This window comes from Tachysurus vachellii, chromosome 15 (genome assembly GCF_030014155.1).
Source record: "Tachysurus vachellii isolate PV-2020 chromosome 15, HZAU_Pvac_v1, whole genome shotgun sequence".
Classification (NCBI taxonomy): domain Eukaryota; kingdom Metazoa; phylum Chordata; class Actinopteri; order Siluriformes; family Bagridae; genus Tachysurus; species Tachysurus vachellii.
In genome coordinates, this window is record NC_083474.1 from 13,782,487 (window position 1) to 13,799,162 (window position 16,676).

General features: G+C 41.9%; 2 protein-coding genes across 3 annotated transcripts in view; one reads left to right on the forward strand and one right to left on the reverse strand.

The window, feature by feature from the left end:
• The window catches only part of LOC132858277 (LHFPL tetraspan subfamily member 6 protein), a 49,928-nt gene extending 46,496 nt beyond the window's left edge, over positions 1-3,432 (reverse strand). Inside the window, exons 1-2 of one of the 2 annotated variants that reach the window (XM_060888544.1) lie at positions 3,165-3,432; positions 2,297-2,808 (exon numbers count right to left, since the gene is read on the reverse strand). In XM_060888544.1, the coding sequence (XP_060744527.1) occupies positions 2,297-2,681 (385 nt within the window). In that variant the 5' untranslated portion in view covers positions 2,682-2,808; positions 3,165-3,432. Of the gene's footprint in view, positions 1-2,296; positions 2,809-3,160 lie in introns of both variants that reach the window. The other variant, XM_060888545.1, reaches the window with a different exon arrangement.
• Positions 3,433-6,038: 2,606 nt separating this feature from the next.
• Positions 6,039-16,676, forward strand: part of cog6 (component of oligomeric golgi complex 6) — a 45,421-nt gene continuing 34,783 nt past the window's right edge. The window contains exons 1-4 of the mRNA XM_060888073.1: positions 6,039-6,229; positions 6,689-6,832; positions 6,949-7,020; positions 7,158-7,216. Of these exons, the coding sequence (XP_060744056.1) occupies positions 6,098-6,229; positions 6,689-6,832; positions 6,949-7,020; positions 7,158-7,216 (407 nt within the window). The 5' untranslated portion in view covers positions 6,039-6,097. The remainder of the gene's footprint in view (positions 6,230-6,688; positions 6,833-6,948; positions 7,021-7,157; positions 7,217-16,676) is intronic.

The following is a 16,676-nucleotide window of genomic DNA, read 5'->3' on the forward strand; positions in this document are numbered from 1 at the left end:
TCTTCGACTTTGTGCCAAAAATCTGCCGGACAAGTGATGGGGGGTGGAAAAGAAAAGGCTATTATATCAGACTGTGGGGAAAAACTAAAGAGTATGGAATTACAGTCCTCAGCTCCCCAGTCTAAAGTAAACTTGGTTGTATTGGATTGAATATTATATGCAGGAGAAGGCAACCTGAATAAGAGGACTATGGTATCTATAATATCTAAACCACAAATATGAGGAAATGCAGTGCAGTCTGGAATTGAATAGCCTTTTGATTACAATGTGAACCATGACTTCTGAGTAATATGATACATTCTCACTAAGTGGACACTAAACATAGTGGGGGAATTTTATGGGATTGCGGTAATGTTAGCAACTGTTAGCTCAAGTATCATCTGTATCATCTGTATCAAGAAATGTTAGTAGACAAATTAGTACAGAAGTGTCACCGATACTTGAGACAGCGTCTCACAAGACAAAGACACCCTGGATATCAGGACAGACCTCAAAATCAATGCTCATTTGCATAGTGAAGGACTTCTGAGTATTTATGAAGCACCACACCAGCCCCATTGTGTCCTTAATGATGTTTTAAATGTGGTCAAAACTAAAATAGTGCAAAAATTTGGGCCGTTTGAAGGACCCTAAGGAACATTTTGGGAAACAGTTTATTAAAAGCACTCTGTCTTCTGCTGCCTGCAAGTAGGTTCACACTTGCAATCAAATCATTAACAAGCTGTCTCCTTCCCTCCAACTGCACCCCATCTCTTTTAACTATGTATAACTAATGGGCTTGCCTTTTAAAAAGAAAGGGCAGAGCTAAGCATGTTCTGGCTCTCTTCTGGCTGAGAGTAGAGGTAATTTCCAGGCTGGAAAAATGTAAACAGATGCCTAAAATAAATAAAGTATCCATAGCCACTTTCTAGGGTATGTGGAAATGAAATGGTTTCAACTTTACAAACTGCACCTTAAGCCATAAATTCTACAAAAAATATCTAGTGATGGGTAAATTTTATATTGGAACTAATACCCAAAGTTGACAGTACAGATTTTTAATTTTTTTTTCCATCATGAACAGATTATTCAATAGTCCAGTCTAGGATGAAGAGTTTTGGGACAGTCAGTGATTTCTCAGATGACACCGTTCTTGTACATAAAGCAGATGGTACAGTATACACACTATTCATTCTCAACACAGACATATATCTACTACACCCACAGGCTTCTGCTCAAATATATAAACCATAAAAACTTCATATCTCATGTTTGACAATATCTTACGTCTAGCAGAGATGGCAGCTTATGTCTGGAAAAATAAAAATAAATCTTACATCAATATAAATCTAATTCAGAGTTTTTAGACTGATGATATTCTTAGTCTGTGACCAATATAGTACACCAGTATCAGTAAGCATTTATTGATAGAGACTTTAAAGCACTTCTGTAAGCAGATCTGATAAGGTCATCTACCAAATGCTATAAATGTACATGCTCAGGAGTCCCATATTTTTTATCAATATAGTGCTTATGTACTTTAATATACCTGTTGGAAGTTGCTATGTTTGGATTCTGACCAAAAGTGTTTCTAATCTTAATCTTAGAAAACATAAATATATATCTTTTTACTATATTTAAAATGACATGGAAATATTTTTATTTAGGTTACTTCATAATCTTGCCTTGGAGTTCTGGCTGCAAATATCAGATACATCAGTAAATGCAGTCAGTCACCTAATGATATATAAAGTAAATGTGATTTGTTCACAATGTGTTCGGGTTTTTTCACAGCTAAGTGTCATAGAAAAACAAATTTCAGAATGTAAATTTAATCCTTTAAGTTATAATCTTGTATTTCAAGTGTGGAACTGAAATGAAAGCCTTGAACAAAGTTTTTTCTATTTTAATTTTTAGGGCAACCAGACTAGAATTTTACATCTGGTGGTTGTACGTTTAAAACAGAAAGACATTTCAGTATCAAAAGCCTGTAGTTGTCTGATTTATATATAGTTTAATGCCTAAGGTTGTTCATGTGCAAAGTGTTCCCTGGACATTACACAAATAAAAATGAAACACTGATGTTCTCAACTTCTGAGTGTTCTTATCTTTAGATTTAGTCAGATTCAACATTCTATGTTCAAACAAACAACAACAACAAACTTTTTAAGCCTTGCCAAGTTTTTCTGAGCCCTTTAAACACCAACTTCCACCACATTCATCCAAATGTACAGGGTTAGAATACAGACAGTGATCCACAAGACTTGTTCACAGAGCAATCACAGGGTCACAGGGTGAGCAGCTCATGGTTACTCACCACCGACGAACTGCACGCCCCCCGCCACGCGTCCCACAGTGCGAGAGATGAGCTCGGATACACAGCACCCCATCAGCGACGTGAGCGCCACGAGCAGCAGCAGACCGCAGCCGGTGCCCGTGATCACCGTGCAGATGCGCCACTCCACACTCGGGATGCCCTGAAACGATGCGTAGCGGCCGCACTGTTCCAGCATCACCGTGGCCTGCCTGGCCTCGTCGCGCACCGGATACGAGCAGCGGCGGAACGTACCGAAAGACACCGGCTTGTCCATCTGAGATCCCAGCAGCCAGTATGGCATAAAGAAGCCCACGCAGCACGCCGCGGCGCTCAGCAGAGACACAAGCGACCACACCACACCAGCACACGTTAAACTGGAGGCCATGGTCTTCGATATTTTAGACACTTCCCAAAGATTTCTTCTTCACGACAAAACTTGTATCCTCTTGCTCTTTTCCTGATTATCCCCACGCGTCTTTCAGCATGGTTTTCTGCGCACTGCGTTCCGTCTCCTACACACACAAACACACACAAGCAAGCACGCACGCACGCACACAAATACGCACGCACATACATAAAGTTATGCGTCGGATAGGCACACATGCACAGTATTTCCATTGTGTATACACATTTAGGATTATCTTAATACTAGGCTTAGTACTAACAGAATTACACAACAGCTAGTTGCACAAGTTTAAATTGAAATTCTTGAAGTCTGCATTCGTATTTAGTTTATTCTCAGTATCTACAGAATTGCCTAAAAAGACAACAGACGAGCATGAAAACTTTTTGGCTTCATCATTTAAAGACCTGCGACACCTGCGATACAGAGCAATTAAAATGAAAACAGTGACGATCAAATACCTACATGAAGATTCTCACCGCCTGCAGTCTCAAGTCCAAATCACTGAGGACATCCCAGAGTCAGAAACAAAACTTTCTCCAAGATTCGGAGACAACGTTTGCTTCAGGACGTCCGTGGAAATGCACTAAAAGTTCCCTGAACGTGCTGCTGGGAATCCAGTGTCCTCTTTCTATATGCACTGACGCAGAAAAGGACAGAGCTCAGACTCCGTGGTTCAGATCCTCAGCTCCCGTGATCACTGTTCAGCTCGCGCTCTGCGAGAAAAGTGCACTCGGTTCTCCATATGTACGCGTGTGCGTGCGCGCATCTCCGCCCAGGAGGATGGGCCAGTGCGCATGCCGCACACACACAGAAACTTGTAAGGAACTTACATTGCCATAAGTATAAAGGCAGTTTAATGCAGTTAATTAATACTATACTACACTTAAATCTAAACTCAATCTCACTAACCAAAGTAAAAGCTGCAGTTTGAAATAGAAGAAGAAGGAGAAGCAGTTTTAGGGACTAGGAAAATGTTCCTAAAATGTCCCTCAAGTGGTCAGAATTTCTTTTTCCTTGTATAGGAAAACAAGCACATTCCCTATACATTATTGAGTATGTGATTATTGTGATTGTGTATCCAATAAAATTTAAATCCGGATATTATCTTGTTATTGCCTTATTTATGTATTTCTACTGATTTATGTATGACGTAATGCTCTTAGCTCTACCATTATCACAAAGAAATCTTTGTATTTGAATTATTTATTTTTCAAAAAAAGGTTTGTTGCTGTTGTTGTTTTATTATTTTTCTTGCAGAAAAGAACATTCCACAGGGTTTAATCACCATGTATTCTCGTCACCACTAGCACATTTGGTCTCCATAAAGAGATAAATAAACCCACACGCATGTAGTCTAGACACTTTTGCAGCTAGTAATTTCTTTGTTCCTTGGAGGGTAGAAATTTTCCACAGAATAAAGGCTTCTACCAGAGTGGTGGGCATAATGCCCAGGCCCAAAACAAAACTCGATGCTTGATCCAAGTGTCATTAGGTTATAAGACTCTCCTAAGTGCTCCCTAGGATACCTTGGTAAAAAGGGCCGAACATCACACAGAATAATTTTATGAATAGAATTTTATGAATTGATATTTAAATATGATGACCAATAGGTATGTATGTATCATATTATTTAAGTTTTTCAAATGACCTTTTGATATAAGCAGTGACTATAAATCTACAAAGAGAAATGCAGTGAAAAAATAGCTAAGTATAAGTAAATAAGTATAGCTATGCCTACTTAAAAAGCAGAATTAAGTACAGGTTGAATTTGCTAATACACACAATAAGAGAAAGTGAATCAAGTCCACCACAGTGAATCTCTCTCTCTCTCTCTCTCTCTCTCTCTCTCTCTCTGTGTGTGTGTTTGTGTGTGTTAATTTTTTATATCTGTTATAAGAATTTTTTTAATACAAAAGCCATGACTTTATTTAAAAAAATGTTAAAAGCCACAAAAAACACAGGGTCACACAAACTACATGCATTTCCATATTTATTATTGTGACCTTGCTTTCCCTCAATTAATATGATTTTTACTTGCCTTAGACCATCTGTTATGTCAGAGACGGTCTCTGCAAAATGAAGCAGAGGGTGGCATGGACTGTGAATATGTAATTCGGGGTATGGTGTATCTTACAGTAGTTGAAGTAGGGCTTTCTGAGCTGTATGACTGCAGATCAGTGCTAAACATGCCAGAGAGTGCAAGCAATCTGTAGAAGGACCAAAGAGATACACCGGGGAGGTGTTGTTTGTTGAGTGCTGGAGATAAAGCATACTAGAGCATGGGGGTTTACAGACAGGAGGCACTGCTGTGAATTATGAGGAAAGTCACTCCACACAAAGCCATGACCCTGTTTTGTACCTGATTTTTTCTCTATATTTACTACTGTAATTTCATTAATGTGCAGTAATGCAGTCCTTCTAAAGAGCAAATATATTCAGGGTCAAGAGCTTGTGTTTTTGCCACAATATCATGTTTATGTGCAGATATGAGTTTGGGGTGATTATACTGATATACTAAGACTGTGTAAAAAATGTACTAATAGATTGTGTGATGCAGATTTTAAGCCAGCGCTGACTCTGGAGCACATATTTCCACTTTGAACACTGATTCTGCTTTTTTGTCAAAGTTATTAAAACATGTGTGAGCTGTTTAACACTATTCATTCATTACTCCAGTAATCGCTTTATTCTTCTCTGGGTATCAATCCAGATCCTATACTTGGCCCCTTAATGAAAAACCGGGTCCATTGCAGGTCACCACAAACTCACACACACACACACACACACACGCGCGCGCGCGCTCTCAAACACACACTCTCTCTCTCTCTCTCTCTCTCTCTCTCACACACACACACACACACACACATTCTCACACACTATCTCTCTCTCTCTCTCTCACACACACACACGCACACACGCTCTCTACTTTCTCTCTCTCTCTCACACACACACACTCTCTCTCTCTCTACTTTCTCACACACACAAACACACACACTCTCTACTTTTTCTCTCTCTCTCACACACACACACACACACTCTCTCTCTCTCTACTTTCTCACACACACAAACACACACACACGCGCGCGCGCATACACGCACACACACACACACACAGATACATTAGCATTGTGTTTTGCATTGACTTATCAATCCAAAACAATGAAACAAAAAACTCATTAAACAACAGTTTTTTTTATTGTTTGTATATCTAAAATTATAGTATATAATAGTATATTATATAGTCCCTTTTGCCTTTTATAGTTTTGATTGCGTTCTCTTAGTTAAAAGAGAATTATTAATGGTCGGAACTAGTTGTTGAGTATCGCGTGTAGCAGAGGGACGAATAACTGCGATGCTCAAAACAGCTTCCTGGTAGTTGACGTGGTTTGTTTATAATGGCAGATACCAAAGTGGACATTTCATCTGACAATCTGATCCCAAACAGCGGAAATGTTTCCTCTCAGACTAATAACCCGCTCTCAAGGAAGCTTAATAAGATTTTGGAAACCAGGCTGGATAACGACAAGGTGAGAGACAGATTTATTCCTGGCTTGCATGCTAGCTGGCTAACTAGCAGGTGTTAAACTACTGAGTTTATTCAGAGTCACATTAATGACAACGTCATTGAGCGTGAATTCTGTCTTTTAACAATCTGACAGTATTCTTAATTAAGGAATATTAAAGAAATATAACACAGTTAGCACACAGATTAGCTAATCATAACTAGTTATGAACATATAATTAATCTCTTTTCCTGTCCTCACCTGACTGTGTATATCACATTATAATCTGTCTATTTTTATTTAAATTTATTTAAATTATGCTTGTTTTTTTTTTGTTTTAATTTTGGTATTTTTTAAATAATAATATAATTTTTTAATATTGTCTTTTTTTTTATATAAGTTTTTTTTTCTTTTTCTGTCCATTGAGAGCTGCTTTTTTTGTGAACACTAAACTTTAACTTCCTTTTTTCTCTTCACTGTTAGGAAATGCTGGAGGCTTTAAAGTCCTTGTCAGTTTTCTTCACTGAAAACAGTCTTCGTACACGAAGAAACCTGCGAGGAGACATCGAGCGACGCAGTTTATCCATCAATGAAGAATTTGTGCATATATTTAAAGATGTGAAGGAGGTATGCTGTGTTTAACCAGATCACTGACTGCGATATTGCTGTAATAAAAAAGAAAAATCTTATTCACTTAATACTTGTTTAGGGGTCTCTTACAGAACTGTATCTTATTTCCGTAGGAACTGGAGAGTATACATGAAGATGTCCAAGCCATGAGCTCATGTTGTGAAGAAATGACGAATAGATTAAAGGTACACTGTTCTGTTTTCATATTCAGCAGACTTGGACAAAATGAAATAACTTGCAGTGTTCTGTCGCTTTGCCTTGTGTTCATCCTGCTTTGCACTGTGCTGTAGTTTATTAAATGAAAATCTGTTCTTGTTAATAGGCAGCCAAGAATCAAACCCAGGACCTGATTTTGAAAACCAACAAACTACAAGGAGAAAAGTAAGTTTTAGATCAGCACACACCCACAAAAACTGTCTGCTCTTTGGAAAAGACTGACAATGTTGTATGATTATTTTCAGTTAGTAAATAGAAACATTATTTTCTTCTGTATGTTCTTACTGTGATTCCGGGGTTTACTCTGGGTACTCTTCCAGTCTATAGACATGTGATGTAGAATGATTGCCATCTCTAAATTTTCTTTAGTTTGTCTGTGTGTGTGTGTGTGTGTGAGATTTCACCCTCCAATTGGTTTGCAAAATCATCCTGTCTTATGTCCTGAGTCACCTAGGATATGCTCAAGGCTTCCTGTAACCCAGTCTACTACAGAGAATGAATGAATGATGAATGAATGGTCTGCTTTTGTGTGTTTTTTATTTATTTATTTATCTCAGTTTGACTTTATTACATTAATTATTTTAATGCTAATTGCATTCAATATTTTGAATATTTTGGATGAAGAAGATTTTACTTGCACATTCAATCATGGTTTATGCTAACAGTGAGATTTCTCACTCAATTCTATATTCTCAGAAATGTAGAAAAGATACAAAATAAATCTATAGAAAAATAAATCTAATAGAAGGTTAACAGAAGGTTCTTGTGTCGGGAAGCTTAAATAACATATTCCAGCTGGATATCTCTCACTACAGCAGTTTATGTATCAAAAGGTTAAATCTGCTGAAGGTACAAACTTTTATTTTTGTCAGGTTTAGGGTGCTGTAAAAGCACAAGCTAATCAAATTCATTACCAAGCTGAATTGAATGAACACTAAAGCATATTACTTTGTGGAAAAATAATAGCTTGTGAGTGGAAAAGACTGTATATCAGTTTTGGACAGGATTAAAAGGGACTCTTTGAAAGGTTTGGACAGAGTGTATTAGATATTTTAGAGCAGAGGTCATCTTACTGTTCTGCAGAGCACATTGTAAAATTCTGTGCATTTGAAAGAGCGATTAAACAATAGTTCTGTAATTTTAGTTCTTGCTGAATTACTTAATTATTCATATTTACTATAGATCTGGTATAAATGTTCCATGTTATTCTTTAACACTATTGTTGCAGAAGTCTTTATTCTGGTAATACGTTTGTTTGTTTATGTATTTATTTATTGGCAGTATCTCTGAAAATAATGTCAGCTTTAGTGTGTGACAGAGTGTGTGTGAGAGTGAGTGTGTGTGTGAGAGTGTGTGTGTGTGTGAGAGTGAGTGTGTGTGTGTGTGTGAGTGTGTGTGTGAGAGTGAGTGTGAGTGTGTGTGTGAGAGTGAGTGTGTGTGTGAGAGTGAGTGTGTGTGAGAGTGAGTGTGTGTGTGAGTGTGTGTGTGAGAGTGAGTGTGTGTGTGAGAGTGAGTGTGTGTGTGAGAGTGAGTGTGTGTGTGAGAGTGAGTGTGTGTGTGTGTGTGAGAGTGAGTGTGTGTGTGTGAGTGAGTGTGTGTGTGAGTGTGTGTGTGTGAGAGTGAGTGTGTGTGTGAGAGTGAGTGTGTGTGTGAGAGAGAGTGTGTGTGTGAGAGTGAGTGTGTGTGTGAGAGTGAGTGTGTGTGTGAGAGTGAGTGTGTGTGAGAGAGTGAGTGTGTGTGAGAGAGTGAGTGTGTGTGAGAGAGTGAGTGTGTGTGAGAGAGTGAGTGTGTGTGAGAGAGTGAGTGTGTGTGAGAGAGTGAGTGTGTGTGAGAGAGTGAGTGTGTGTGTGAGAGAGTGAGTGTGTGTGTGTGTGAGAGAGTGAGTGTGTGTGTGTGTGAGAGAGTGAGTGTGTGTGTGTGTGAGAGTGAGTGTGTGTGTGTGTGAGAGAGTGAGTGTGTGTGTGTGTGTGTGAGAGAGTGAGTGTGTGTGTGTGTGTGTGTGAGAGAGTGAGTGTGTGTGTGTGTGTGTGAGAGAGTGAGTGTGTGTGTGTGTGTGTGTGAGAGAGTGAGTGTGTGTGTGTGTGTGTGAGAGTGAGTGTGTGTGTGTGAGAGAGTGAGTGTGTGTGGTGAGTGGTGTGGTGTGTGGGTGTGGTGTGAGGGAGAGTGAGTGTTGATGTGGGAGGTGGGAGGTGTGGGTGTGTGGAGAGTGAGTGGTGAGGTGTGGTGTGTGTGGTGGAGTGGTGAGGTGGTGTGGTGGTGGAGAGTAGTGTGTGTGTGGGAGAGTGAGTGTGTGTGGGAAGTGAGTGTGTGGGGAGTGAGTGTGTGGAGGGGTGTGGTGTGTGTAGAGGGGTGAGTGGGTGGGTGTGTGTGTGGAGGAGGTGGTGGGGGGTGTGTGTGTGGGAGAGTGAGTGGTGGAGAGGTGGTGTGTGTGAGATGGTGTGTGGTGAGGGGGGGGTGTGGGTAGGTGGGGGGTGTGGTGAGTGTGTGAGGTGTGTGGGTGGTAGGTGGTGTGGGTGTGTGGAGAGTGAGGGTGGTTGTGTGAGGTGAGTGGTGTGGTGGTGTGTGTGTGGGTGGTGAGGGGTGTGTGTGGGTGGGTGGTGGGAGTGGGTGTGGGTGGGGTGGGAGTGTGGGTGGGTGAGGGGGTGTGAGGTGGGTGTGTGTGGTGGAGTGGTGGGGGTGTGGGGTGGGGAGGTGGAGGTGTGGGGTGGGTGTGTGGTTGTGGGGGGGGGTGTGTGTGGATGGTGTGGTGTGGTGTGGTGGGAGTGTGTGGGGGTGTGTGGTGTGGTGGGGTAGAGGAGGGTGTGTGTTGTGTGTGTGTGAGAGGGTGAGGTTTGTTGGTGGGGAGTGTAGTGTGTGGAGGTTAGGGGAGGGTGTGTGTGGAGGAGAGGAGTGGTGGGGTGTGTGGTGTGTGGAGGAGTGGTGGGGTGTGGGAGAGTGTGTGTGTGTGGAGAGTGTTGTGGTGTGAGGTGGTGGAGGTGAGTGAGGTGGGTGGGTGTGGGAGTGTGAGAGTGGTGGGAGAGGTGGTGAGAGTGTGAGTGAGGTGGTGGTGTGTGGGAGGTGAGGGGGGGGAGTGGGTGTGGGGTGGAGAGGGGGAGTGTGTGTGTGGAGAGGAGTGTGGGTGGGGGGGGGGGGGGGGGTGGGGGGGGGGGGGTGGGGGTGGGGGGGGGGTCGGGGGGGCGGGGGGGGGGGGGGTGTGTGGGGGTGGGGGGGGGTGGGGGGGGGGGGGGGGGGTGGGGGGGTGGGGGGTGGGTGGGGGGTGGGGGTGTGGGGGGGGGGGGTGGGGGGGGTGGGTGGGGGGGTGGGTGGGGGTGGGGGTGGGGGGGGGGGTGGGGGTGTGGGGGGGGGGGGGGTGGGGGGGGGGGGGGGGGGGGGGGGGTGGGGTGGGGGGGTGGTGGGTGGGTGGTGGGGGGGGTGTGGTGGGGTGGGGGGAGGGGGGGGGGGGGGGTTTTTTTTTTTTTTTTTTTTTTTTTTTTTTTTTTTTTTTTTTTTTTTTTTTTTTTTTTTTTTTTTTTTTTTTTTTTTTTTTTTTTTTTTTTTTTTTTTTTTTTTTTTTTTTTTTTTTTTTTTTTTTTTTTTTTTTTTTTTTTTTTTTTTTTTTTTTTTTTTTTTTTTTTTTTTGGGTGTTGTGATGAGTGAGGTGTGTGGGTGGTGTTGTGTGGGTGGAGGTGGTGAGTGGTGTGGAGGGTGGTTGGGTGTGGGGAGGAGAGTGTGTGTGTGGTGAGGAGTGTGTGGGGTGGTGAGAGTTTGTGAGTGGGTGTGTAGTGAGTGTGTGTGTGAGTGTGAGGAGTGTGTGGTGGAGTTGTGTTGGTGTGTGTTGGGAGGTGGGGTGTGTGTGGTGGTGGTGTGTGTGTGAGAGAGTGGTGTGTGTGGGTGGTGTGTTGTGTGGTGTGAGTGAGGAGGTAGGTAGGGGTGGGAGTTGTGTGTGGAGTGTGTGTGGAGTGGTGGTGTGGTGTGGTGGAGGTGGTGGTTGTGTGTGTGAGGTGGGGTGTTGTGTTGTGAGGGTGTGAGTGGGTGTGGGGTGGAGAGGTGGTGGGGTGTGAGGTGTGTGTGGTGTGTGAGGTGGTGATGTAGTGTTGTGTGTGGGGGTGGGAGAGTGTGTGTGTTGTGGGGAGGTGTGGGGAGTGTGGTGAGTGTGGTGTGTGGTGTGTGTGGTGAGGTGTTGGTAGTGTGAGTGTTTGGTGTGTGTGTGTGTGTGAGTGTGTGTGTGTGAGTGTGAGAGAGAGAGTGTGTGTGTGTGAGAGAGAGTGAGTGTGTGTGAGAGAGAGTGAGTGTGTGTGTGTGTGAGAGAGAGTGAGTGTGTGTGTGAGAGAGAGTGAGTGTGTGTGTGAGAGAGAGTGAGTGTGTGTGTGTGTGAGAGAGTGAGTGTGTGTGTGAGAGAGAGTGAGTGTGTGTGTGAGAGAGAGTGAGTGTGTGTGTGAGAGAGAGTGAGTGTGTGTGTGAGAGAGAGTGAGTGTGTGTGTGAGAGAGAGTGAGTGTGTGTGTGAGAGAGAGAGTGAGTGAGTGTGTGAGAGAGTGAGTGTGTGTGTGAGAGAGTGTGTGTGTGTGAGAGAGAGAGTGAGTGAGTGCGTGTGCGTAAGTGTGTGAGAGAGAGAGAGTGAGTGCGTGTGTGAGAGAGAGAGAGAGAGTGAGTGCGTGTGTGAGAGAGAGTGAGTGCGTGTGTGAGAGAGAGAGTGAGTGCGTGTGTGTGTGTGTGTGTGAGCAAGAGAGAGAGAGCGTGTCTGTGAGTGTGTGTGTGAGCAAGAGAGAGAGAGCGTGTCTGTGAGTGTGTGAGAGAGAGAGAGTGTGTGTGTGTGTGTGTGTAAGAAAGAGAGAGAGCATGTTTGTGTGTGTGTGTGTGTGTGAGAGAGAGAGTGTGTGTGTGTGAGAGAGAGAGTGTGTGTGTGAGAGAGAGAGAGAGAGAGTGTGTGTGTGAGCAAGAGAGAGAGAGCGTGTTTGTGTGTGTGTGTGTGTGTGTGTGTGTGTGTGTGTGTGTGTGTGTGTGTGAGAGAGAGATAATGTGTGTGTATGTAGGTGGTTTTCCAGTTGTCCATTTTGCTCCCATACTGTAGCTTTAAGAAGCCTGTGCAGAAGCAGCAGTTTTATGAGAAACATTATGATCAATTATCTCTTTTATTTCCCTTCACATTTAATATCAGCGTGATTAGTAGCTCGAGCTGCTTCTTACTGAAGCGTGAATACTTCAATTTATACGGTTCATAAAAGGTGGATGTTTCTGACTCTTCAAGTGAATCGCGATTCCCTGCATTGAACAACTTCCCATAAATGATTCTGTATCTGCTGTGAGGTAAAAAACAAAGAACACACGTCTTTTTCCCGTTTCTTTTTTAAAATCATTACACGTAAACATTTTCTCCTACCCCGTCAAGCATTTAGTCAGATCTTTAGCTGGTCGTTGCTCCACTGATTTGTCTTCTATCTGTGGAATATAAACGAGTGTCCACAGATTCATAGATAAGCTAAAAATGTAACTTTTTATGAGGTCCAATGAATGATTCATGAGCCGTCTATGTGAGTGTTATTCTTGTCATACTCCAGTGCAGCATGTGTAATTAACATTGTCATATCTCTTGTTCGCTGCTCATTGTGAATTCTACTGATTGTGCTTACGGTAGATACGAGAGACAACAACGCTTGCCCCTGGGCAACAAGGCGAGAGTATGTGGTGCAGTGAGTGATTTTCCATTGCTTTTCACCTCCCACAGATCAGCTTTACAGCCCCTGCTAGTGGCACATAGTTGTTTATGGACATTGAGAGACTGCCAATAAACCTCATTTGGGAATAATTGATTAGAGGGAGAAGCGATCAAGGAGGTGACAGAAACACTCAGCAGAATGTCTCGCCTGATGAAACATTGGCATGCTGGCATGAGAGAGTGCGAGAGAGATGGATCAGGCAAGAGAAAAGTAGAGTGATTTATGCACAGGGGCTTTGGTTGTGAGCGTTTGAGTGATAGAACAAAGCTGAAAGTGATGGTGTGCAGAAAATGAATGCTGGAGCTGAGCAGTGCAGGTTTCTGACCTTGTGCACCGACATCTGCCACTGGCACGTTGCTGTAGCCGTGATGGGCATCTGGTGACTCCATGCTTCAGTAGCCCTGACCTCAGACTACAGTATGTTTTGAAAAGAGCTCTGAATTATACCATTAACATTGCACTAATGTTAATTCATATGCAGTGGGGCTGCACATAGGTTTTTATATTTTCAATATGATCTTGATATCAAAGCTTCCTGATACTGATTCAGTACAGATTCTATCCTATTTTAATCCTGATTCTTTCCCGAATTCGTTGCAGATTCAATACTAGTATGTACTGATTTTTCACTGAATCAGTATAGATACAGTGCAGAATCAGTAATGATTTAATATGATTTTGATTCGGTTGCTTCTTTCCTTTTTCTTATGGTTTTATCTTAACATTCATGAAATACAAATTTTATTTAGATTCAAAACTAATTCAATACTGACTTGACACTGAGTCAACACTGATTTGACACTGAATTGATTCTGATTTAATACTTGATGCTTGATGCTTGATCAAAAATGATTCATCACTTATGTGACACTGAATTTAATCATTAGTTTCATTTGATAATAATTCACTACCGGTTTGATACTGATTCAATATTGACATTATTTTATGAAATGAACTGAAATAAAATTCAATTAAAGGACAGTTTAACATCAATAAGCTGAATAACAAAAACCATCGACAGGACTAATAATCGGCTCTAACCCTGGGCGATTACCTTGCCAAGTAATTGAACACTTGCAATGTAGTCTCCGTATTTTTACACAGTTCTAGCTAAAATTTTAGGATTTTAGATTAGGAATTTTAGAAGGATTAAAAACCTTCTCCAGTGTAGAGTTCTTGTATATGCAGGATCATATTTAGCTTCCTGCTCTGGTATCGTTCGAACACATTTAAGAAGCAAACAGCATTTTTATTATCGAAGGAAAGGTCTACTGAATGAATCTGAAAGTTTTCTAAATATAGAGTGGGCAAGTTGGCGTCATCATTGTGTCCCCAGGCCCTTTGAGAGGAACTTCGTCTTAGTGACATTTTCATCAGGGAGTCAGTACTCTAGACCAGATGGGAGCTTCCCTGTCCGTCCAGCTGCTCTGTAACCTCGCCTGACATGTCGTATATCTAAAAGGCAGAACGCTGTGGGAGGTACAAGACAAGGACATAGGACACACTTTGACTTATTGCGAAAAAACGAACGAACAGATATATAACAAAAAGTTCTAAAATATTAAAACCCAGACCGCTGGTGTCAGCTTTCCCAGTCTGGACGACTCTCTGACCTTTGGGTATCCGCGTGGTTCTTTCTGCTGGAGTTCATTGAGTAGGCTTAAAATGATTTGACTTCTCACTTGAACACTTGAAGCATAATGATGTAATGATAATGTAAGGATCTCGACACAACATTTTACATGCAGGAAAAATAATTAACGATGTCTCATTTCTTTTTATTTTATTGAGGTATTCTAGTTTCTTAAGATTTCTTTTTTTTTCTTTAGTTAGAAGCAGGTGATAGAAAAGTAGTAGACTTTTATCTATGCTAAGAACATTTCATGCTTTAAAAAAAGCTCTCCTGTCCTTTTTTTTTTTTTTTTTGCTTCATTTAGAAGCAGCATGTATCACCTGAAAGCTTTTCAGACAAGCCTGGTCTCAGTGACAAATAAGCATCATGCCTTGATGAGAAAGTGCCTCACGCCCTCTGTCTGCCTCCCACGTCCTCCCTATCACTCAATGACACAGTGTCGTTTGTTCTCTAAAGAACACAAAAGCCATTCCTAGTGATGAGAGGAAAACAAAGCCTGAATAAAGAAGGCTGAGGACAGGCAAACAAGTAAGCACCTGGTAGCACTGATTGTCCACCATCCATAGCGTTATGGTAGCTTAAGTGTTTTACGTCTGAGCGGAAGTTTCGCTGAAAGCAGCTTTCGTTAGCAGAAATGAGAACTTGTTAACACGTTTTATGAAGCCCATATTTCTAAATCATTAGAATCAATTTTCTAACGCACTATACGTTTGTAATCATTTCTTACAAGCTGTTTTTTAACCGTTTATAATAAACGGCCTGTGAATAATTATGAAACAAATGTAATATTTAGCTATTATAAAAGCAGATTGTTAATAAAATGTCATTAAGCATTTCAAGTAAATGGAATGATGTTACATTATTTCTCATTACAAGATGTAAGACACTAATGTAGTTCTACATTTATTACATCACCCAAAAGATTTCTTCTGAAGCATTTAAAAAAGGCAGTAGGTAGTAGAACGTGTAGCATCTCCGTAACTTTTGGAGAGGCAGGAAGGTGCTGCGTGTGTGTTTGTGTTTGTGTGTGTGTGTGTGTGTGTGTGTGTGTGTTGTCATTTTTATTTTCATGTCAGAAGCTCTGACATTTTAAATGGTTTTATAATGTTTATAAATTACAACCGCTTTAGAATTATACAGAGGTCATTACTAGATATAAAAGTTATTCAGCTTGATAGATGATTGTTTTATTATAACTGCAAGGATTCTAAATGATCAAGGCATCATTAGAGTTTATAGAAATGCTCAGAAGGGAACATTAAAGAAGCATAGTTATACTGATGTGAGATAGATGAGTGGATGGATAGAAAGATAAATGGAAGGATAAATCGATATAGATATAATCACACCCTCTAGTGTCACCCACATGAGTATGGGTTCCTTTTTGAGTCTGGTTCCTCTCATGGTTTCTTCCTTTACCATTCATTGGGGTTTTTCCTCTCCACAGTCACCTGAGACACCTCAGACTTGCAAACAATTCATTCATTCATTCATTCATTTTCTACCGCTTATCCGAACTACCTCGGGTCATGGGGAGCCTGTGCCTATCTCAGGCGTCATTGGGCATCAAAGCAGGATACACCCTGGACGGAGTGCCAACCCATCACAGGGCACACACACTCTCATTCACTCACACACTCACACTCACACTACGGACAATTTTCCAGAGATGCCAATCAACCGGAGAAAGAAACAAAGAAACCGGAGTACCCGGAGGAAACCCCTGAGGCACGGGGAGAACATGCAAACTCCACACACAAGGTGGAGGCGGGAATCGAACCCCCAACCCTGGAGGTGTGAAGCGAACGTGCTAACCACTAAGCCACCGTGCCCCCCTGCAAACAATTCAGACACATTTAAACATGTCTAAGATTAATCTTGAATTTTTGTATTATATTAATCTTTATCTTAACTTTTAGTATTATGTTTATGCTCTGTAAAGCTGCTTTGAGACAATGTCCATTGTTAAACGCGCTATACAGATAAATTTTGATTTTAATTTAGATGGATAGAGATAGATGAACAGACAGACAGACAGACAGGGTGGGTGGGATGGAGGGATGGACAGACAGATGGATAAATAGATAGGGTGGGATGGACAGATAGACAGGGTGGTATGGACAGACAGACAGAGAGATGGATGGAGAGATGGATGGATGGATGGAGGGACAGACAGACAGACAGACAGATAGATAGATAGGGTGGGACGGACAGACAGGGTGGGTGGGGGTGATTGATGGTGGATGTATAAATATATGCATGGATGGATGGACAAACAAACAAAGTTTCTTGATCCCA